Source organism: Diabrotica virgifera, chromosome 5, assembly GCF_917563875.1.
Source record: "Diabrotica virgifera virgifera chromosome 5, PGI_DIABVI_V3a".
In the NCBI taxonomy this organism is placed as follows: Eukaryota; Metazoa; Arthropoda; class Insecta; order Coleoptera; family Chrysomelidae; genus Diabrotica; species Diabrotica virgifera.
In genome coordinates, this window is record NC_065447.1 from 95,618,755 (window position 1) to 95,643,977 (window position 25,223).

At 31.9% G+C, this 25,223-nt stretch overlaps 1 protein-coding gene across 1 annotated transcript in view; it reads left to right on the forward strand.

Moving 5' to 3' along the window:
• The window catches only part of LOC114333014 (protein O-mannosyl-transferase Tmtc3), a 1,018,587-nt gene that overhangs the window by 812,527 nt on the left and 180,837 nt on the right, over positions 1-25,223 (forward strand). The window contains exon 9 of the mRNA XM_050651491.1: positions 17,382-17,644. Within this exon, the coding sequence (XP_050507448.1) occupies positions 17,382-17,644 (263 nt within the window). The remainder of the gene's footprint in view (positions 1-17,381; positions 17,645-25,223) is intronic.

The following is a 25,223-nucleotide window of genomic DNA, read 5'->3' on the forward strand; positions in this document are numbered from 1 at the left end:
TTGAAATATTAATATGGGTATTATACCCGTATTAATATTTTAATCAACGTCAAAAGTAAGTTGTAGTTGAAATCATAGTCACCTATACTATAATAAAATTTTAGGCATGTGCTAAATTAATGAAACATTTAACAAAAGTAGGCTTCTGTGCCATTATCCGTTTTTTAATCGTTTTCCTACCTATCTGTATTTTAAATATTATTTACTTTTGAACTTCGGTTCCTATGATTTTTTCTTTATTAATTTTTATTTACTTTTCAAAAGAATGATTGGTTTTATTAGTCGTGTTAATCGCTTTTTCCTTCATAAATTTTGCAGCTTTATCTGTTGATGCGTCTGTAAAAGTAAACAAAAAGGGGATTAAACCAGCTTTTGAAAATTAAAATGATTAAGCTGCTTAAAATCAACCATTTTTAAGAAAATAATTAAAAAATATTAAATGAAACCAAAGTTCAACAGTATATGTATGTATATAAAATCACGTGTGACACTCGCCGAAAAATGTAGGAAGGTGAGACAGGAAGAAGATTTAAAATACCAATGACGTAACATAGAAGTAGTTTTGTCGGCGGTAAAACCACAAATTACAGGTTTTAGTATATATGCGGAAACAATCAGAGAGTATGGAAGTACAAGACAAGAAAAAATAAAATGATAAAACTTTGTAAGGCTTTGTACATATGGAGGCGGTTAACGCCACAGTTAGCCAACATTAGTACCGTACACATGCCAGTGCTAGCCCTGTGCCTGATTGGCGGTTCCATTGCTCCCCTTGTAACTCGAACCGCCCTGCAAACGCGGCATTTGAAGTTAGGCTACGGCCAAACAAGCGACAATTTACAGCGCTGTAAGAGCAGTAAAATGAAGCGCGAAAGTGGATCCCACGGTGAGTGTAGTGGATGGCTAGTCTGAACTGTAAAATATCGCGCAGCAACATAGCAACATAGGATAGGACCCATTTTTCGCGCTTCATTTTACTGCTCTTACAGCGCTGTAAATTGTCGCTTGTCTGGCCGTAGCCTTAATACAACCGCTGCGGTTTGAAGACGTTGAGCGGTTGCATGTGTACGCCTGTTGAACTGTTGCATTTGTTCCTTGATAACTTGAAACGCGGCGTTTGAGTTTATCAGGTAAAACGCGGCGTAAACGCCTGCATGTATACAAAGCCTTAGATAATGGCAACACCTACAGCGAAGTTTCCCTACGGTTATGTGAATGTGTCTTAACAGTGAATGATCGAGGGTGTGAGTAGGCTGTGAGTGAGTCAGTAGGAGGCAATTTGACTAGTGAAATGTATCTACAATTACCGAAAGATGCAATTAATCCTGCCTTAACTGATATTATTCAAAATAAACAATAACATGATGAACATCAATTGATTTTTTGACACGACGGTGCTTCTCTGCTTTACTTGTTCGTCATTATGTAGACCAAAATTTTCCACTGCCTTAGATTAGGTGGAGAGTCAGCATTGAATGGCCTTCTCGTTCATTAGATTTATATCCCCTGGATTTTTTTGTGGGTACACTTAAAAAGTAAAATTTGTAGAACATCAGCCGTATATGTAAAAGTTTATGTCAACTAATGTGGAAAAACTTTTCTACCAAACCTTTATCATCGTATACACGCTAGAGGTCTTCAATTTCTCCATTTGGTCAACTAAAAAATAGGTGAAATAAATGTCGACACGAATCAAGTTTTCTGTTAACCTAGATATGAAAATATCAAACGGCGCCGCTAGGAAAATATTCCAACATACGATCTCAGAGAAAGCATATGAAACGAGTCTTTTGTACTCCAATACAGAGTATGGTATAAATGACAATAGACGGTTTCGTTTTGATTTAAATATGTCTCCTGCCATCCTGCGATAGCTGTTTCTAGGTCTACAAGTTATCAAGAAGGCTATGCAAGAAGACAAATCCAAATCAAAACTTCTGATAATATCGGTATAAAATAAACTATTTATACCGTAATAAGGTTAGAACGACCTCTAACGGGAAATAAGTGAAATAAAAGTTTATTTTATACCGAGATTATCGGAAGTTTTGATTTGGATTTATCTTCTTGCATAGCCTTCTTGACAACTTGTAGACCTAGAAATAGCTATCGAAGGATGGCAGGAGACAGATTTAAATCAAAACCAAAAAGTCTATTTTCATTTATACCATACTCTGTATTAGAGTAGAAAAGACTCGTTTCATATGGGCTCTCTGAGATCGCATGTTGGAATGTTGTCGTAGCGGCGGCGGCGCCGTTTGATATTTTAATATCTGGGTTAACAGAAAACTTGATTCGTGTCGACATTTATTTCACTTATTCCCCGTTAGAGGTCGTTCTAACCTTACTACGGTATAAATAGTTTATTTTATACCGAGATTATTAGTCCTGTCGCCAGGGGGGGTACAACGGCCTCGTTAATTCAGATGGACTTACCCAAGTTTTTTTTATGTATTTTGACCCGTAGAAAACGAATTTTTTGGGTAACAGTTGATCCGGATGTCGATAAGATTGTTATAGACCAAGAACTTGAGGAATCAAATAACAGCGATTTTTGGCAAAACAAAACAATATTTTGTATTTTTTGGGTCATTTTAAGCAAAAAATATTTCTACAAGTTTTTTAGTAGGATGCAGAGTTTTCGAGATAAACGCGGTTGAACTTTCAAAAAATCGAAAAACTGCAATTTTTAAACCCGAATAACTTTTGATTAAAAAATAAAATAGCAATTCTGCTAAGCGCCTTTGAAAGTTCAAGTCAAATTATGTCGGTTTTGATTATTTGCATTGCTAAAAATTTATTGTGTTATTGTTAAACAAAGCTACAAACAACTAGTGCGTGAGTGATGTTTCTATGATTTCTCATTTAAAATCGAACGAGTAGGTAGAATAGGTACTAGTGCAATCAAGACTATTTCTACGTTACATGCGTTAAAACGCATGTAAAAGCACGGGAAACCCTACGTGTTTATAGCTTTGTTAAACAATAAAAAAATAAATTTTTACCAATGCAAATAATCAAAACCGATATAATTTGACTTAAACTTTCAAATGCGGTAAGCAGACTTGCTATTTTATTTTTTAATCAAAAGTTATTCGGGTTCAAAAATTGCAGTTTTTCGATTTTTTTAAAGTTCAACCGCGTTTATCTCGAAAACTGTGCATCCTACGAAAAAACTTGTAGAAATATTTTTTACTTAAAATGGCCCAAAAAATACAAAATATTGTTTTGTTTTGCCAAAAATCGCTGTTATTTGATTCCTCAAGTTCTTGGTCTATAACAATCTTATCGACATCCGGATCAACTGTTACCCAAAAAATTCGTGTTCTACGGGTCAAAATACATAAAAAAACCTTGAGTAAGTCCATCTGAATTAACGAGGCCGTTGTACCCCCCCTGGCGACAGGACTATATCGGAAGTTTTGATTTGGATTTGTTTTCTTGTATAGCCGAAACGACCGTAGTCGCTAAAATTTTCGGTGCCCAGTAGACGGGAAACGACTCAAGTCAAATACAAAGAGGACTTGTTTAGGTACCGGGAATTGTAAATACCAGTAAATGATTCATTTACGATTAAAATTACTTGCTAAAGCAAGTAATTAATCTTATCTACTTTGTTAACGATATCGTGTTACATGCGATTTCATCACTTTTTTATGTAATGTACCCTCGGAGATCCGTGGAAAAAATTTACACCCAAAATAACAAAATTCAGTTTGGCAACACTGTGCGAATGTTGATAGTAACATATCCTTTTTAAGATAAGCACAACTATAATTTAGTCCAAACAAATTAATATATTTTTTTTGCCAACAAAAATGAGATTTTTCAACCAAATAATGTTTCAAATATGATGTGCAAAATAATTTTTAATTGGGTTCTGCTAATGGGCTTGCTTTTTTTGTCATTAAAGTAAAAAAAACTAAATTTTACTCATTAAATCAATGTTGTCCGGTTATCGTCTTAACTATTTTAACTGTACTAATATCCGTTGAGTAATTCTGAATGATGAATAGGTCGTTAAAACATTATATCTGTAGCGGCTTCTGGAATATCTTAAAAATATCGAATTTCATTGATAAAATGCGCATATTCCACCGATCTTCGCTTCGACAATACAGTATATTTGAGGGTTGATGTAGTTTATAGGAAAGCGCTGTCCGCACCTGTCCAGCCGGTCACATTCTAGTAAACCGGTGCCGTACCGAAAGGGTTAAACTGCATGTTTTTACCGAATTTAAAAATTTAAAGACTGGGGTATAGGGAATTGTAAGAGCTTTAAAACCGGATCTTATATTATCCCCGTCGCTAGTAAAAATTGTTGAAGTGATTCTTACCCTAGCTTAGGGGTCAAAGTAAAATAATCTAAAATAACGAATCAATGTGCCCCCTTTAAACAAAAATTTACTTGTCGCTGGTTTTTCTGTTAAATATTGTAGTTCCTTATAATGTCTCTCTTTAGTTTCAGTCCGGCCACCCTGTATATCTTAAAATTACCATTATCGGTAAAGAAAACCAAATACCGAACTAAAAAAACACCTACAGTTATCAGTTATTTGGGTATCTTTCGGCAACTTAAACTATATTTTGAAGAAAAAAGATGTACCAATGTATCTAATGCGTAGAGTGTATGACAAATATATTTTACCAGTGACTACGTACTGACTTCAGACCATGGCCTTTACAAAGAAAACTTAAGAACAGCTCAGTACAAATCAAAGAGCGATAGAGGGAGCCATGCTCTTGATCAGTTTGGAAGAGAGGATTCAGAATACCGACATTCGTTACCGAACGAAAATGACTGATATCATGAAACGTATAACACGGTTCAGGTGGTAATTGGTTTGGGTATGTCGCTCGAACTCTCGAACCCTCAAAACTGGACACAAAGAATAACAAACTGGAGATCATGGGGACCAGAAGAGGGGGGGCAGTTACATAGGAAGTGGACGAATGATATCAAACATATTGTGGGCAGGCAATAGATGAGACTTGCTAAGATTAGATTTGATATGAATCGACACAAATGGAATAAAACAAAAATGAAAATAAACGGTTTCGTTTTGATTCAAATTGGGTCCCTGACCATCCCTCGACACGTGTTTCTAGGTGTACCCGTTGTCAAGAAGGCTTTGCAAGGTTTTAACTGGGTTAACAGATTACTTGGTTCGTTGTCGATATTCAGTTCACTTATTGCATCGTTCTCCGTTAGAGGTCGTTCTAACCATACTGGGTATAAATATTTCATTATTTATACCGCGAAGAATGGACGTTTTGATTCAGATTGGTCTTCTTGCAAAGCGTTCTTGACAACGGATAGACCTAGAAACACATGTCGAGGAATGGCAAGGGACCCAATTTGAATCAAAATGAAACCGTTTATTTTCTTTTTTGTTTTATACAGTACTCTGTATTTATTAGAGTACGAAAATGATGAAGTTTTACATGGGAAATCTGAGATGCATTATTGGAATATTTTCTTAGCGTCGCCCAGTGGTATTTTACTACCTGGGTTAACAGATTACTTGTTTCGTTGTCGACATTCATTTCACTTATTACAAATGGAAGAGGTACATGTTCAGCAGTGGACGAATATGGGCTGAAGAAGAATAATTTTGTCGTATGAATAAATAATGCTTGCTTCAAATTCTGATTCATTTAAAATAACCTCCAGTCTCTTTTTTTTTTTGTAATAGACAACAAAATGATTAAACCAGCGATGTCAAAAAAATAACATTTCCTCATGAAAACAAAAACCAGCGTCAGCGTTAACTATTCGACACAAGTGCCCTTAAATTATATTAGTTTTCCCCATTCGACGGTCGGAACCACCAGTCGATTTGGATGGCTCATACAAATGAAAAATTGAAACTCAAATGCTAGTTTTTCTCCCAATTTCCCATCGAAAAAAATAAAAAAATCCGTAATGCGAAATAATCTGACAATAAAGTTTGCTGTACGGCGTGAAACCAATTTCCAATCATTGCATTTTCGGGATGATTTAATCTTTTTGCATTTCACCGACGCCAGATTATAACTTCAATTATTGTTGAATAAAATCTGGAGCCTGACCTAGTTGTGCACTGTTCTACGTGCAGAAATATCTCGGAATACAATTTAGAAATACTGGTGCCAATTTTCTTTAAAGGAAATAAAAAGTTGAGTTGGATGCCTGATCGATACCGGATGGTATAATTTCGACAATACAAACATCTTCTAAGCGGAAATAGTATTTACGGTTTGTTTCCCTTATAAAATTTTTTATGGATCTGTTTTAATTGTATACTCTCTTAAAATCTCTGCAATGCATATTCCATATACAGTCAGATGCAAAAACCCGTGTTGCGCTGGCCCTCCCACTTGCAAAAATTAAAAAACAAATAGGCCTGATTTATGAGCTATTTATGAGCTCTCATATTCCGCAAATTAAAAATTTTGAGCTCGTTCCACTGAGCAGGAATTTAATATTTTAGTGGGGGGCTGAGTCAGCCCCACAACTACTTAAAATAGGAATATTGAATCGATTTTTGCGGCAGAATTACGAACTATTTATGAGCTCTTGAAATGATATAGTTTAGATTTTTGAGCTCATCCCCTTCACCCCCAAACAACCCTTTAATTTATTTAACTTAAGAGAAAAATGCTGAGAAAACTTAAAATATATCGTATTGCGGATATAATTCCTATACCTAATATATTCTAAGAATAAACTATTAAATCACGTGCATTTCGATTATTGAGCTACAACCCCTTCGCAAGAAAACTACCCCATCTTCCCGGCTTAAGAGAGAGTTGTACTTAAAATGCATTAAATTAATTATTTGGCGACAACATATCATTTAATAATTTATGAGATCACAAATTACGCGCATTTAGATCAGTAAATTGCAATTTATTTTGTATAGTGCAGTCACTGAAGGTAAAAATCAACAAATACCTTCAATTTCGGTGAACCTTCATCGATTTTCACGAAAATTGCTCAGTGGTTAGATGATACCTCAACAAACAATGGTGACATGGTGCCACCTTGCGCCTTTACCCTGAGGGTGGATACCGCCCCTTCTCGGGGGTGAAAATTATTTTATAAAAAATAAATGTACAAATCAATAAAAGAACAAATTATAAGCAACATTTGTTATATAAAGTTATTAAAATAAGTCAATGCTTTTTAAGTTATAACAGATCAAAGATTTTAATTATTCGTGAAAAAATGCATGTTTTGAAGCGGTTTTTCGTAAATCACTGAAAAACTGTAAGTTTTTACAAAAAAGTTAATAGTAGTTTAATTCGTATAGCTTATATTCTAAAAATAAACTCTAAAATCACGCGCATTTCGACTATTAAGCTACAACCCCTTCGCAAGAAAACCATCACATATTACCGGCTTAAGAGAGAGTTGTACTTAAAATAATTTAAATTAATTATTTGGCGACTACATATCGTTTAATAATTTATGAGCTCGCAAAATATATGCATCTCAATTATTGAATTGCAATTTTCTTTCTATAGTGCAGTCACTGAAGGTAAAAATCAACTATGACCTTCGATTTCGGTAAATCTCCATTCATTTTCACGAAAATTGGTGAGCGGATAGAGGATACCTCAAGAAACAAAATTAACAATAACAACTTGCGGTTTTAGCCTGGGGTATATGTCACCCTTTCTCGGGGGTTAAAATTACTTTATTAAAAATAACCCCACAAATAGAGAGAGGGACAAATTCTAAGCAACATTTGTTATATAATGTTATTAAAATAAATCAATACTTTTTGAGTTATTAAAGATCAAATATTTTAATTTTTGTGAAAGAAAATGCATGCTTTAAAGCGATTTTTCATAAATAACTCAAAAACTGTAAGTTTTTACAAAAAAGTTTTCATCACTAAAATTGAAGCTAATAAATTGATAATAAATTGCTTACTTAAAAATAATGTTAATTTAAAGTAAGTTATAGGTAATTAAATGTATATTTTTTCTGTGACTATTCAAATCTAAGGATTCAAGCTTAAATAACGGGAAAGAGATGCATTTTATGTAACACTTACTAAATACTTCTCAAAGTACTTAGAAATACCTATCAAATGAGCTCCAGAAAAAGTTGATAGCATCAAAATTTATACTCCAAATATTTTTCTAAAAAAATTCATTTTTTTTTAATTACTCTGTTAACTTTTATGATATCAGGCACATCCAACTATTTGAAAGTTAATTTCAAGACCTATAAAACTGTATTACATTTAATCTTTCAAATGCTCTATTTTTTTAGGATAATAGTAAAGGGTTTCTGTTACATTGTTCTCGTAGTAAAATTTAGGCTTACACGTTTCTATCTTCGTTATTTTGATTCATACAGAAATCAAAAGACAAGTAAAATCTTTGCTAATTAGTCCTGTCGCCAGGGGGGTACAACGGCCTCCTTTATTCAGATGGACTTACCACCCAAGTTTTTTTCATGTATTTTGACCCGTAGAATACGAATTTTTTGGGTAACAGTTGATCTGGATGTCGATAAGATTGTTATTGACCAAGAACTTGAGGAATTACATAACAGAGATTTCTCGCAAAACAAAACATTTTTTTTGTATTTTTTGGGTCATTTTAAGTAAAAAATGTTTTAACAAGTTTTCCCGTAGGATGCTCAGTTTTCGAGATAAACGCGGTTGAACTTTCAAAAAATCGAAAAACTGCAGTTTTTAAACCCGAATAACTTTTGATTAAAAAATAAAATAGCAATTCTGCTTGGCGCCTTTGAAAGTTCAAGTCAAATTATATCGGTTTTGATTATTTGCATTGCTAAAAATTTATTGTGTTATTGTTAAACAAAGCTACAAACACCTAGTGCGTGAGTGATGTTTCTATGATTTCTCATTTAAAATCGAACGAGTAGGTAGAATAGGTACTAGTCCAATCGAGGCTATTTCTACGTAGCATGCGTTAAAACGCATGTAAAGGCACGGGAAACACTATGTGTTTATAGCTTTGTTAAACAATAAAAGAATAAATTTTTAGCAATGCAAATAATTAAAACCGATATAATTTGACTTAAACTTTCAAATGCGGTAAGCAGACTGGCTATTTTATTTTTTAATCAAAAGTTATTCGGGTTCAAAAATTGCAATTTTTCGATTTTTTGAAAGTTCAACCGCGGTTATCTCGAAAACTAGCCATCTTACGAAAAAAATTGTAGAAACATGTTTTGCTTAGAATGACCCAAAAAATACCAAAAAATGTTTTGTTTTGCGAGAGATCGCGGTTATGTAATTCCTCAAGTTCTTGGTCAATAACAATCTTATCGACATCCGGATCAACTGTTACACAAAAAATTCGTATTCTACGGGTCAAAATACATGAAAAAAACTTGGGTAAGTCCATCTGAATAAAGGAGGCCGTTATACTCCCCCTGGCGACAGGCCTAAATAAAAAAAAACCTCAAATTTCGTTATCTATCATTTTTTACGTGTATCGAGTATTGTTGGAGTTATTATGTTAAATATGATTTAAAAAAATCAAAATTTTTCAAATTTTCGTAAAAAATTTGCTTTTGATAATAACTCCAACAATACTCGATACACGTAAAAAATGATAGATAACGAAATTTGAGTTTTTTTATTAGCAAAGATTTTACTTGTCTTTTGATTTCTGTATGAATCAAAATAACGAAGATAGAAACGTTTGACGCTATCAACTTTTTCTGGCGCTCATTTGATAGGTATTTCTAAGTAGTTTGACATGTATGTAGTAAGTGTTAGATAAAATGCATCTCTTTCCCGTTATTTAAGCTTGAATCCTTAGATTTAAATAGTCGCAGAAAAAATATACATTTAATTACCTATAACTTACTTTAAATTAACATTATTTTTAAGAAAGCAATTTATTATCAATTTATTAGCTTCAATTTTAGTGATTAAAACTTTTTTGTAAAAACTTACAGTTTTTGAGTTATTTATGAAAAATCGCTTTAAACCATGCATTTCTTTCACAAAAATTAAAATATTTGATCTTTAATAACTCAAAAAGTATTGATTTATTTTAATAACAATATAAAACAAATTTTGCTTAGAATTTGTCCCTCTCTCTATTTGTGGGGTTATTTTTAATAAAGTAATTTTAACCCCTGGGAAGGGGTGACATATACCCCAGGCTAAAAGCGCAAGCTGTTATTGTTAATTTTGTTTCTTGAGGTATCCTCTATCCGCTCACCAATTTTCGTGAAAATGAATGGAGATTTACCGAAATCGAAGGTCATAGTTGATTTTTACCTTCAGTGACTGCACTATAGAAAGAAAATCGCAATTCAATAATTGAGATGCGTATATTTCGCGAGCTCATAAAGTATTAGACGATATGTAGTCGTCAAATAATTAATTTAAATTATTTTAAGTACAACTCTCTCTTAAGCCGGTAATATGGGATGGTTTTCTTGCGAAGGGGTTGTAGCTCAATAGTCGAAATGCGCGTGATTTAAGAGTTTATTCTTAGAATATAAGCTATACGAATTAAACTATTATTAACTTTTTTGTAAAAACTTACAGTTTTCCAGTGATTTACGAAAAACCGCTTCAAAACATGCATTTTTTCACGAATAATTAAAATCTTTGATCTGTAATAACTTAAAAAGCATTGACTTATTTTAATAACTTTATATAACAAATGTTGCTCACAATTTGTCGTTTTATTGATTTGTACAGTTATTTTTTATAAAATAATTTTCACCCCCGAGAAGGGGCGGTATCCACCCTCAGGGTAAAGGCGCAAGGTGGCACCATGTCACCATTGTTTCTTGAGGTATCCTCTAACCACTGACCAATTTTTGTGAAAATCGATGAAGTTTCACCGAAATTGAAGGTATTCGTTGATTTTTACCTTCAGTGACTGCACTATACAAAATAAATTGCAATTTACTGATCTAAATGCGCGTAATTTGTGATCTCATAAATTATTAAATGATATGTAGTCGCCAAATAATTAATTTAATGCATTTTAAGTACAACTCTCTCTTAAGCCGGGAAGATGGGGTAGTTTTCTTGCGAAGGGGTTGTAGCTCAATAATCGAAATGCACGTGATTTATTAGTTTATTCTTAGAATATATAAGGTATAGGAATTATATCCGCAATACGATATATTTTAAGTTTTTTCAGCATTTTTCTCTTAAGTTAAATCAATTAAAGGGTTGTTTGGGGGTGAAGGGGATGAGCTCAGAATCGAAACTATATCATTTCAAGAGTTCCTGCTCAGTGGAACGAGCTCAAAATGTTTAATGTGCGGAATATGAGAGCTCATAAATAGCTCATAAATCAGGGCTATTTTTTGTTTTTTAATTTTTGCAAGTGGGGGGGGGGTGCAGCTCAACAAGGGTGATGCAAAAAATCGATCCATGGGTATTTTTTTATGAAGAATGAAAACGTTTGAAGATTTAACTTTTAAATGAGGTATAGATGTAAAAGTGTATGTTAAATTAAAACATTTTTTACAGATTATCAGTAGTAATTGCACAAGAGCTCTGAAATTATTGAATTTTTCCCGAGTGACACTTTGACAGTTTTAATTTATGTCAAAGTTATGTCAAAGTGTCACGAGAGCAAAAATTCTATATTAATTTCAGAGTTCGAGTGCAATTTGTTGCGATTATTTCATGAATAAAACTGTTCAAAACCAAAATTTTATTGTAATTTATTTATGTAAGTACAAATTAGTACCATTAAACACACAGTTTTTATAAATATTTGACGATTGAAAGTCATCACTTTTATAATTTTTAAAACATTAATTGTCATTAATGTCACTGAATGTATTTTTTCGTAGCAACGAAGGGCATCTGACGTAATATACTTAACGACGGGAGATTATCAAAAATTATCACCCCAATTTGTATTTCTGTAGCTTTCGATTGGTCAGAATCTCCTATGAATGAAATAATCAGTAGTAATTGCACAAGAGCTCTAAAATTATTTAATTTTTCTCGAGTGACACTTAATTTAATTTCACGAGCCGAAGGGCAAAAATTCTATATTGATTTTAGAGATCAAGTGAAATTTGTTGCGATTATTTCGTGAATAAAACTGTTCAAAACCAAAATTTTATTGTAATTTATTTATGTATGTAAGTACAAATTAATACTGTTAAACACACAGTTAATATAAAATATTTTACGGTTGAAAGTCATCACTTTTATAACTATTAAAACCATGATATATCACCTTAATTTGCATTTCTGTAGCTTTCTATTGGTCAGAATCTCCTATGAATGAAATAATCCAAAAAATAATTTATTTATAGACATACGCCAAAACTCGAAAATAGAAAAATATTCCAAACTTTCTGAAATTAAAAAAAAATATTGTTAATAAATTATTATCTAATGTTTCCCTCTCGGACTCTTATAACAGGCTGTAGACGTGTCGGCATTGAAGTATTTAACCTCTGGATATCAAATTTATCCAGTTAGTCCCATATTTCCTGAAGAACCGCTCCAACTTCAGCCAAGTTGTTTGGATAAGGTACTCGTGCTCGAAGACGTCTTCCCATGATATCCCATAGATGTTCTATGGGATTGAGATCGCGACTGTTAGCTGGCCAGTTCATACAGACAATTTCCACCTCCTCTAAATATTGATTGACGATTCCTGAACGGCAAGGACTTGCGTTGTCGTCCACAAAAATAAAATTATCGAAACAGATCGATTTTCGGCGTGACAAAAAAAGACAAATAGACCAGGGCGCATCTGTAAAAATATTAGTACATTTAGACGTTGAGAGGTGACTCAAATTTTTTTGCAGAAATTGCTTGAAAATAACTCAACTAATAATATTTGAGTTATACTCCCTCTCAAGAAGGTCCGGAACATTGTTTAAATAATCAAAATGTCAAAAAATGAAGGAAAAATTCGATTTTTTTCTTCGTTTTTTGATTATAACTTTAAAAGTATTCATTTCCGAGAAAAGTTGTTCCGACATAACAGTTGCGTAATTAAATTTCCTACAATATAGAATTGGTTACAAATTCAAAAAATAGTCACCCTTGTTTCAAAATAGCAATAATTGCGAAAAAAACTATACAAAAACAAGTATTCGCCTTTTACGTTTTTCAACCATTTATGCTACACTTAGGACCTTCATATTTCACCCAAAAAAACCATATGATACAGTAAAACAATACTGCAAATTTCATTAAGGTCGTTTCAATAGATTTTGCAAAATAAATTTTGCAATCCAGCTTTCGCAAAAAAAAATTTTTTTTCAAAATACATATTACAGAACTGAAAATAAAGCAGATAGCAAGTTTAATTTTTTTTGCGTATAGAAGTGTACTGTACCTTTCATTTGCGATTTGCAAAACTAAAATCGATTAACTACGACGGCATCAGGAATTTTTTTAAATAAACATTAATTATTGGTGCTACGCGCAGGACAGCAGATAATTTGCTCTGATTGGGCATTCCAATGACCTTTGATAATGATTGATACATTTTAATTTTTATTATATTTCGATATAAATAAATAAACTTGTTTATTGCAAAATAAAAACACATACTCTATCCTTTGAAATAACACTTTTTTAGCAAAAACTTTCTTTGTTCATATATTTTAACTTAGAGAATAAAAATTTATTATTTTTAAACATATGCAATTGTTTAAACAATATTTCACAAACAATAATAAAATTAGTTTGATTTTTGTGGAATTAAAATATTAAAATACAACAAAATATAGAGTAAGAAAATAATATATTAGATAAAGATTGGAAGAAATTTTGGTGGAAATCAACTTGTGTGAATCGAACACCGTTGTCCTGCGAGTAGCACCAAAAATTAATGTTTATTTAAAAAATTTCCTGACGCCGTGGTAATTAGTCGATTTTAATTTTGCAAATTGCAAATGAAAGGTACAGTACACTTCTATAAGCAAAAAAAAAATCAACTTGCTCTCTGCTTTATTTTCTGTCCTGAAACATTATAAAAAAATGAATTTTTTTTTGCCAAAGCTGGATTGCAAAATTTATTTTGCAAAATCTATTAAACCGATCTTAATGAAATTTACAGTGTTGTTTTACTATATCATAGAGTTTTTCTGGGTAAAATATGAAGGTCCTAAGTGTAGCATAGATGGTTGAAAAACGTAAAATGTGAATACTTGTTTTTGTATGTTTTTTTCACAATTATTGCTATTTTGCAACAAGGGTGACTATTTTTTAAATTTTTAACCAATTCTATATTGTAGGAAATTTAGTTACGCAACTTTTATGTCAGTTCAACTTTTCTTAGAAATGAATAGTTTTAAAGTTATAATCAAAAAACCAATAAAAAAATCGAATTTTTCCTTCATATTTTGACATTTTGATTATTGAAACAATGTTCCGGACCATTTTGAGTGGGAGGATAACTTAAATATTATTACTTGAGTTATTTTCAAGCAATTTCTGCAAAAAAATTGAGTCACCTCTCAACGTCCATCTCAAAACAGATGCGCCCTGGACTAAAAATAAGGAACCAAGACCTAAGGAAAAGAACAGGTATCACTGATGTCGTCACGTAGCGAGACTAAAAGACTCAAGCTGGTCCAGAAAACTAGGATGAGAAGACAAACACGGCAGATGACGAGCACCAACACGCTGGATGGACGACATTAATCGAGTGTCCAAGAAATGGTAACATGACGCACAGAACTGAGGAGAGTGGTGAAAAATGGGAGAGGCCAAATGTCCAGCAGTGGACGGAAAAGGTTGCATGATCATGATGAGGTAGGTATTGTACTGCTTCCTGTATACGTGTCGGCTAGTCTAAAGATTCCGATATAGTGATAAAATTAATGATTAACATCAAGTAACTCACCAAGCCAAACTCGTCCGATACGTCTAAAGGTGGGAAACAATAAATAGAATGTAAATGTATAGGTTTTTGTCGTTAAATTTCCCAACTCTACTAGTTATATTTCTTTTTATCTCATAACTTAATATTTCTTCCATCTTATGCGTTATTTTGCCGGTTATTTAGAGCGCTCATCACTGTATGCTACATTCCAGTGCAATATTTTGATATTAAGGATTGTTTTAATTATGACCTTGACCACTATTCTTCAACATGTTTTATTCTGTTTTATAAGTGTAACCAAACTCACGCTCACACCCCATGAACGTGATAATGTCAGTCCATATTTGTGACTCTTCCCAAACTTTTTAAAAAAGCAACAAATAATTTCTTCAATGCCACAACATACATATTTCCAAGATCCATTGCTCGTATACCAGCCTTACCCATTATACAACCATTGTATACCCGTTGTAGTTACTTTTTCTTTAATAAGGCGTTCACTGTTTTAAACAATACGTTCTACTCCATTATGTAATATTAAAAATAAGTAACAGACAACTTGTGAAAACCTCAAATTATTTATGAAAAACGCGGTCACTTATTTGTTAGCCTAAACGCTAAGTAGGTACACACACATCGATTTTGGACGGTCGATTTTTATCGCCCGTCCAAATTCCGATATAGTGAACCACATGCGAGAACGGTCGGCGTGTGTGAAATGTCTCGTTATCGCATGTTAGTTCAAAGAAATAAGGAAAAAAAATATCGTGTTGGTGACACATCCCCCTCCAGGCTGAAACCAAATTTTTCGAGTAATATGGTCATCTATAATAATAACCTATATGTTTCCTGCAGCCGATTTTGATGATATACATAGTTATAAACAAATGAAGATCAAAAAACGGTAAATTTTCGCTTTTTTCGTCTCTTACTAAAAAATTGGGCATTTTAAACAAATTTGAGAGTAATAAACTCATAAACCGTATAAAAAACTTCAATATGGCGTTCGCTGAATATGTCTATCCTTATTGGTTACTTAGAAAATTGCCAAATAAATAATAAATTTTGAGTTTTTATAAATATTCATAACTTATGTAAAAATTAACTTAGAACCTTCTTATTACATGGAATGCTGAGACTTATGGTGCTTAAATTACACCCTAAATTCCAAAGCAATTGGTCAAATAGTTTAAAAGTTATTAATTTGTTTATCCAAAATTAATTTTTTTGCAACACTGTAAGTCAGAAAATGATGAAGTTACAGTAATATTTTGGATAGTTTATGAAAGAACAAAATTTACAGTATTAATTTAATTTAAAAAAAATGACACAAAATAATTATAGATATTGCAAAATAATTTTGCAAAAACATGTGAATTAAAAAAAATGGGGGGGCTAACTTTGTCCCTAAATGTCCTAGAACAGTTGTTTTTCTTTCTAAATGTGTATAAAAATTCAGTCTTTCTAAATATGAAAAAATAATTTTTCTACGGGTAACGGTTAAAAAGTTATTCTAATTGTTTATAAGTAAGCAAAAAATGGACATGTTTTTGCAAAATAACTTTACACTGTTTAAAATTATTTTTTGTCATTTATTTTTAATTAAGGTAATAGTATAAATGTTCTTCTTTCATAAACTGTCGGAAGTATTATTGTTACCTCATAATTTTCTGACTTATAGTGTTGCAAAAAAAAATGAATTTGGGAAAAATAAATTAAATAACTTTTAAACTATTTGACCAATTGCTTTGAAATTTAAAATATAATTAAAGTACAAGAAGCCTCGGCATTCCGCGTAATAAGAAGATTCTAAGTTAATTTTTACCTAAGTTACGAATATTTATAAAAACGCAATATTTATGATTTATTTTGCAATTTTCTAAGCAACCAATAAGGTTGGACATATTCAGCGAATGCCATATTGAAGTTTTTTATACGATTTATGAGTTTCTTACTCTCAAATTTATTTAAAGTGCTTAACTTTTTGGTAATAGACGAAAAAAGCGATAATTTACCGTTTTTCGATCTTCATTTGTTTATAACTATGTATATCATAAAAATCGGCTGCAGGAAACATATAGGTTAATAATATAGATGTCCATACTACTCAAAAAATTTGGTTTCGGCCTGGAGGGGGATGTGTCACGAGAAAAACCTTATTTCTCTGGACTATGTAGTTCACTATCGGAATTTGGACGGGCGATAAAAATCGACCGTTCAAAATCGATCTGTTTGCATTTTTAGCGTTACGCTTACTTCCTTTTAAGTCAAACGGAGATGTACTGACTTTAAAAAATAATTTCAGTACTATATTAATTACTAATATAATATATAAATTATTAATTATCGCACACCTAATATTGTATGAACAGGTGTTTAATATCTACCCGTTTACAAAAACTGTCATTGAAAACGCTTAAATTGTATTTTTTTTATTTGACTCACACCCTCGGACATTCACTGTTAAACTGAAGAACCGTAGGGATACTCTAAGAAACATGTTTATATTCAACATATTTATTATCGTTACTTTATAAAGAAAATGATCTAACCAAAATTACTTCTTATTTCAGTTGGGAGTGGTATTTCTCGAACAAGGAAAAGCCTCTCAAGCCTTGGCTTACCTGGACAAGGCCCTCGAATTCGACCCGGAGCACGAGCAAGCCCTTTTGAATTCAGCAATACTTCTGCAAGAATTCGGAAGGGCGGACCTACGTAAAATCGCCAGGGAGCGATTGCTCATTCTCCTAGGCAAAGATCCGAATAACGAGAGAGTGCACTTCAACCTCGGAATGTTAGCCATGGACGATAAAAATATTGAAGAGGCCGAGAACTGGTAAGTCCGTAATTACTTCGTTTTGATGAATATTACCTCGTACTACTAACTGAAATGACAGTTACAGCTACTGTTTTAATCATACATCATTGTACGTTATAAAAGATGTTATATAGAGTGTACCAATAATACTGTTTAAAATGAATTAATATAAATGCTAGGTTATGCTAAATATGTATTCTTTAATGTTTATGTATTTAACAATAAGAATACTTTTTGAATATTTACTTGGAATCTGGACTCCTTACAGTCGCGAAGAAATTCCGTCTGTTCGGAAGAAATGTTCTAAATGCAATATCCCTGTTATTAGCCCGATCAAAGAACAATCTGACTAAATAAAATAATGGAAGGATGAAAATTTGGGAATATGTAGTTAAAATTGTCTATTATTATATATAAGAAAAAGTTTACAATTCTACATCCCCACCATTTTACAAAAATGGAGGAGAATACCCCTTCTCGGGGGTGAAAAATATACATTCAGAATAAGTCCGGAATTTAATAAAATGACTTGTTCTAAGCAACTTTTTTTCTAGAATTTTTTCACTAAGTCAATATTTTCGAGTTATTTTCGAGTGAATATGTTCATATTTACCAAAAAAAAACATGTTTTTGGACGGTTTTTCGCAAGTAACGCAAAAAGGAAGTATTTTATCAAAAAAAAAATATTCCTAATAAAAGTATAGCTTATAAAAAATAAAAAAAAAATAGTTACACGAAGTCTGTATACCCAGTAGAAGCAGAGTTGTAGCTAATAAAAAGTAGGTTCTTATTCGTCCAATTCCAAATCGAATATTTCAACGTGAAATAACTAAAAAACGGAGTACTTTCCGAGGAAAACTAATTATAACGTTTTTAAAGTGTAAAAAAAGGTTTATTTTTGTTTTTTTAAAAAACTTCTACCATTAAAAGTAAGTGAGTTATGCTCAAAATATTGTTGGTCGCTTTTATTTTTTGGTAAAAAAAATCAAGAAACTCACCCTCTAATTAGCATCCCAAATAAAATTAATCGTTACCACTTCACAATTTACTTTGCTTATGTATTCTTTATATGATCTGTAAGTTTCATAGGTTCAAAGTGTTCGTTTTTGAAAACAAATTGGTTTTAAAATATTTTTTTCTAATTTTGAAAAAAATTCCATTTTTTTTCAAATTAACTTAAAAATTAGTAATACCAAAGATCTCAAAAAGTAATAAAATGTACGTTTTGCTTTTCTGAATATTTTGGATTTTTTGTTTTCCTGGTAGACAAAAATTTGTTATGCTATGACTGTTCAAAATTTACATACAGTCGTGATTAGTGACTCGTTCAAGCAATTTTAACTACAGCCTTTTTCAGAAACAATCTTTTTGAACCGATGAAACTTACAGATCATATAAAGAATACATAAGGCGGTGATGATTAATTTTATTTGGATGCTAATTAGGGGGTGATTTTCGTGATTAAAGAACAAAAATAATCCTTTTTTTACACTTTAAAAAGTTGTAATGAGTTTTCCCCGAAAAGTGCTCCGTTTTTTGGTTCATACACCATTTAGGTACTTCACTTTTTTATAAGCTATATTTTCGCTAATAATATTTTTTCGATAAAATACTTACTTTTTCAGTTATTTGCGAAAAACCGTCTAAAAGCATGTTTTTTTGTTAAAAATGAACATATTTTCAGCACCGAGAAGGGGGTATTCCCCTCCATTTTTGTAAAATGAGGGGATGTAGACTTGTAAACTTTTCCTTATATAATAATAGACAATTTCAACTACCTATTCCCAAATTTTCATCCTTCCTTTATTTTTTTGGAGGTTTTCGTAAATTTTTGTGTTCATTGATCGTGCTAAATACATACTGGATCAGTTAAAGTGCTTGACAAACTTTCAAACGAATTTCGTCCAGAACGGGGTGTCAGACAAGGATGTATACTATCTCCACAATTATTCAATATACAGTATGGTGCAAATGAAAGGAATAAATTCTTTATTTCGTAAACCGGCGACTTTAAGGGAAAATTCGAAACAGGTCGATTTTTATTTTTAAATTATGATATTTTGGCATATATATCGCAAGAGTCATTCATCTGGGCATGATGACGTAATCGATGATTTTTTTTAATAGGAATAAGGGTCGTGTGCTGTCTCATTTGAAATGATATTCAATTCTCAATTCAGTAATATAAACATTAACATAATTATTTATACAGGGTGTCTAAAAAAATTTTAATTAAATTATATTCACAAAAGGAAGAGGAATGTACGTGATTTATTATTTAATTTAAAATTCATTTTACTATTGCCAGAAAACAGAAAAAAATGTTTATTTCATAAATAAACATTGCTTGTCGCTAAAATTCAATATTCAAGCGAGCTCCCGCCAGGCATCTGCCTCTTGAAAGTTTGAACATTTAGCCCGCTCAAAGAACAATTTGACCCAAAAAAAATAAAGGAAGAATGAAAATTTGGTAATAGGTAGTTGGAATTGTCTATTATTATATAAGACAAAGTTTACAATTTTACATCCCCTACATTTTACAAAAATTGGAAAATACCCCATTCTCGGGAGTGAAAAAATATAGGTACCATGTTTTTGGACGGCTTTTCGCAAATTACTCGAAAAGCAAGTATTTTATCGAAAAAAATATTCTTAGCAAAAATACAGCTTATAAAAAGTGAAAAATATAGTGTATGTATGATGTCTGTAGACCTAGTAGAAGCAGAGTTGTAGCTAATGAAAAGTAGGTGCTTTCCGTTGAAAACTCACTACAAATTTTTTAAACTGTTTAAAAAGAAGTTTATTTTGGTTTTTAAAAAAGCTATTAACATTAAAAGTAAGTGAGTTACGCTCAAAATATTGTTGGTCCCTTTTATGTTTTGGTAAAAAGAATCGCGAAAATCACCCCCTAATTAGCATCTCAAATAAAATTAATCGTTACCGCTTCACTAGTTGCTTATGCATTTGTATGTATGATCTGTAAGTTGCACCGGTTCAAAGTGCTTATTAGAAAGTATTCTTCAAAAGTTCAAAGTATTCTTAATTTCTTTTGATAACGATTTCCGGAGTGAAAATCGAAACGTTAAGAGGAAACAGTAGCGATCAACAGGTAGCAAAAACGCGTTCCAAGATTGCGGCTTTAATTTTGAATATTTTTTCGAGATATTTGGCACACGTATTCGTAATTTAATAATGAATGGCGGTACAGAGCCCAATTTGAAAAATATGTTAATATGTGGAAATTACTCTGTAATTAAACACAATATTAAAAAAACGAGCTGTACCGCCATTAAGAAAAACAAAAAAATACACTTTCTTCAAATAAACTTTTTTATCAGATGCCTAGATTTTGTGTCATTTTGGAACTACTAAAATTTTTTATTTCATTAGTACATAGTTCCAAAATGACACAAAATCTAGGCATCGGATAAAAAAGTTTATTTGAAGAAAGTGTATTTTTTGTTCTTGTGTGTGTGTGTGTGAAAAAATGGCTTGGATGCGAGTCCGTTAGCCACAGATTTTTATTTTATTTTTACCTCAATTTATTAGTTTTGTTATATTTATACGTATTTCACTTAAAAGATTATATTTGTTTCTTTCAAGTAGTTTATGAGTAATTTAAATATTTCCATTTTATGACAACTTAGTAGATATTCTATACTAATTGGAAAATGAACTTGTGTTTGTCGTAAATTGTAATATAATTGATTTATATATCTCTCGTTAATTTTGCATTCCAAGAAAATATGGTTTAAATCTCTAATCGAAACATTATCACAAAAACAGACTGATGAATTAATTATTCCTAATTTGGGCAGATGTGCCTCATATTTCCCGTGTCGAGTTTTTAATCTGACGATAGTAGAAATATCTTGCTTTGGCAGGTTATATTTAAATATGTATTCAGGTGGCGGAGGAAGTTCTTGATGTAAAGAAAAATATAAATTTTTTGACATGCTTGTAATATTTTTCCATTCTTTTTTCCATATTTTATTTATTCTAACTTTGACGTCATTTATTGCATCTGTCGATAACATTTGAGTTAGTATCTCACCTTTTTTATTGCATCTTTGGCCAACTCATCCACTTTCTCATTACCCAGTATACCGGCATGCCCTTTTGCCCATATAAATACTACTTTTTTGTTCTTCTTAATGGCGTTACAGGCTCGATTTTTTAATATTGTATTTAATTACAGAGTAATTTCCACATATCAATATATTTTTCAAATTGGGCTCTGTACCGCCATTCTTTATTGTATTACGAATACGTGTGCCAAATCTCTAGAAAAAATATTCAAAATTACAGCCGCAATCTTGGAACGCGTTTTCGCTACCTGTTGATCGCTACTGTTTCACCTTAAGTATTCATAAGTAAAAATATAACAAGAAAAACCAAACTTAACAACCAAGGTGTGGCTAATCCCTTATAAACATAACTTTTAACAATTTTTAATACTTAATATTTTTTATCGTGTATATTTGGAACACTATTATCTAATATCTTTTTACAGTAACCGTTTCAATCACAATTGAGGGGTGTAAAATCAAAGTCGGCAATCTCTCATTTCCATAATTTTGGGAAACCGCGAAAAACTGTAGAAACTAGCAAAATTAAATTAACGCAATAAAACTGATAAGAATCATATAAAATTTGGTTTGTGATCGGATGTCCAGAAGGCGGAGCTTAAGAAATTATTTATTTTCCTTTTTTTAATATTGTTGTTTGGAGATTGCCGCTTTTGTTTGCAACGCTAGTAGATTGACTGATATGAAAATGATCTATAAGGATATTACCAGTTTTAAAACTAATTAAACATCATTGTGCCGGTTATTTAGTGAAGAAAAATATATTTTGATATTCAACAATAATGTAAAAGCAATTTAAATGCATATTACGTAAACCAAAATATCCGGAAGTTCGGGTATATATTCACAGGTTTTGACAGAGTTCACGGCATTCACAGTTGATCACGTGCGAGCGCAACGTGGTTCTTATTGGGCCGCAGCGGAGATTGCCGTGTTTGGTACGCACTCAGCTATAAATATTGCCGTTTTTGATCCTAACATGAATTTTTAACTGCGATTTTTATACAGTTAAGACCGCTTTTGGTTTTTACAAATAGTTTTATCTAACAGATAATAAAAAAACGTAACAAATGGCGTCCCTAACTCAAAACATGAAAAAGTGGAGATTGCCGCCTTTGATTTTACACCCCTCAATTCAGTGATTGCATTTATAGCCCAGTAAATGAACGGGAAATTCGGCGATACTGTGTAATTTTCAGGGGCAACTCCGAATTGCATGAAAATTTGGATTTAAGTTCTACTTACCCTCCACTTCAAAGTTGAAATTGTGCCGTTGGTTGCTTTTTCTTGGGGGGTGACAGTCACCCCTTCTCGGGGGTGAAAAAACATACGTTCAAGATAAGGCCGAAAATGGATAAATTGACTGATTTTAAGCAACTTTTGTTCTATAGAGTTTTTTACGTAAGTCAATACTTTTCGAGTTATTTGCCATTGAAAATGTTGATTTTTCAACAAAAAAACTGCGTTTTCAGACGGTTTTTCGCAAATAACTCAAAAAGAAAATATTTTATCGAAAAAAATATCCTTAGCAATATAGCAAAAAAACCCAAAAAAATGGTGTATCAGTAAAGTCTATCAATCAAATAAAAACAAAGTTGTAGCTCATGAAAAATACGTTCTTATTCGTCTAATTCCAAATCGAATATTTCAAGGTGAAGTCACCGAAAAATTAAGCACTTCTCGGGAAAACCCATTAAAACTTTTTTAAAGTGTTTATAAAAAGCTTTGTTTTAATTGTTAACAAAAGTTTTAGCATTAAAAATAAGCGAGTTACGCTCAAAATAAAGTTGGCCCTCTTTTTTTTGTAAAAAATCATGAAAATCTCGCCGTGTTTAGCTCCCCAAATGAAAGTAATCGCTACCGCTCTACAAACAATTTACTAACCTATCTATTTTTTATATGGTCTGTCAGTCTCACTGGTTTAAAGTGTTTATTTTTGAAAGGGTTATAATTGAGAAAGCTTGAATAGGTCACTAATCACGAGTGTATGCAAATTTTGAACAACCATATCTTAACCAATTTTTGTCTTACGGAGTAACAAAATGAAACTAGCATATTTATAATAGCAAAACCTACATTTTTTTACTCTTTAAAATTTTTCTAATCACTAATACTTTTACAGTTATTTTGAAAAAATGAAATTTTTCAAAAATTTTTAGAAAAATTTTTTTTAATATAAAACCAAATGTTTTCAAAAATAAGCACTTCAAACCAATCAGACTTACAGATCAGATAAACAATACACATACAGTTAAAATAGATGGTAAAGCCAAACGATTAATTTCATTTAGGGTGCTAAATAGAGGGAGGTTTTCACGATTTTTTTTACCAAAAAAAGGGGCCAATTTTTTTTTTAGTGTAACTCGTTTATTTTTGATGCTGTAAACTTTTGTAAAAAAATAAATAATAAGCTTTTTTTCGATACTTTAAAAATGTTAATAAGGTTTTCCCGAAAAACGCTTCTTTCTTCGGTGATTTCGCGTTAAATTATTCGATTTGGAATTAGACAAATAAGAACGTATATTTCATGAGCTACAACTTTGCTTCTACTTAATTTGTAGACTTTACTGGTACACCATTTTTTTGGTTTTTTTATAGGCAACACTTTTGTTAAAACTATTTTTTTCAATAAAATATTTACTTTTTGAGTTATTTGGGAAGAACGGTCTGAAAACGTAGTTTTTTTTGTCGAAAAATCAACATTTTAAATCGCGAATAACTCGAAAAGTATTGACTTACGTAAGAAACTTTATAGAACAAAAGGTGCTTAAAATGAGTCAATTTATCCATTTCCGGCCCTATTTTAAACACGCGTTTTTCACCCCCCGAGAAGGGGTAAATGTCACCCCCCAAGTAAAAGCAACCAACGGCACAAATTCAACTTTGAAGTGGAGGGTAAGTAGAACCTAAATCCAAATTTTCATGCAATTCGGAGTTGCCTCTGGAAATTACAATCCAAAACGGTCATTTATTGGGCTATTATAGATCACCTGACTCTACCGTGGAACTATTTTTTCAGAACCTGCTAAATTTGTTAGATGACCTGCCTCATAAAAGCAGAAAAATTCTATGCGGTGACTTTAACAATAATTATGCTGCTGCTTTTGCTACCCAAGTGTCCCTGGTCAACATATTTGAATCGTATGGTCTCTCAATGCACGTTAATTGATTATATTGTCACCATAATCGATTATATTGTCTCAGATTTCTCACCCCGTGATGTCTGCTCTACAGTTATTAATGCGGGACTATCTGATCATGAAGCAGTGTATACGAAGTTTAACATCTTCAGCAAACCCTCCTCAAAAACCCGACTTTTAGGTAGGATTTTTTCCGCCCAGAATTTTCGTAAATTCCAAAATTTATGCTTAACTTCTGAGTGGCAGTTTCCTTCTATAGACGTGGACTATAATTTCAGTGTTTTTCTAGATAAGCTTCTCCGCATCTTCAGTAAGGCATTTCCTTTAATTCCTATTAAGCCAAAACATCGGAAACCCTGGGTTACGAAA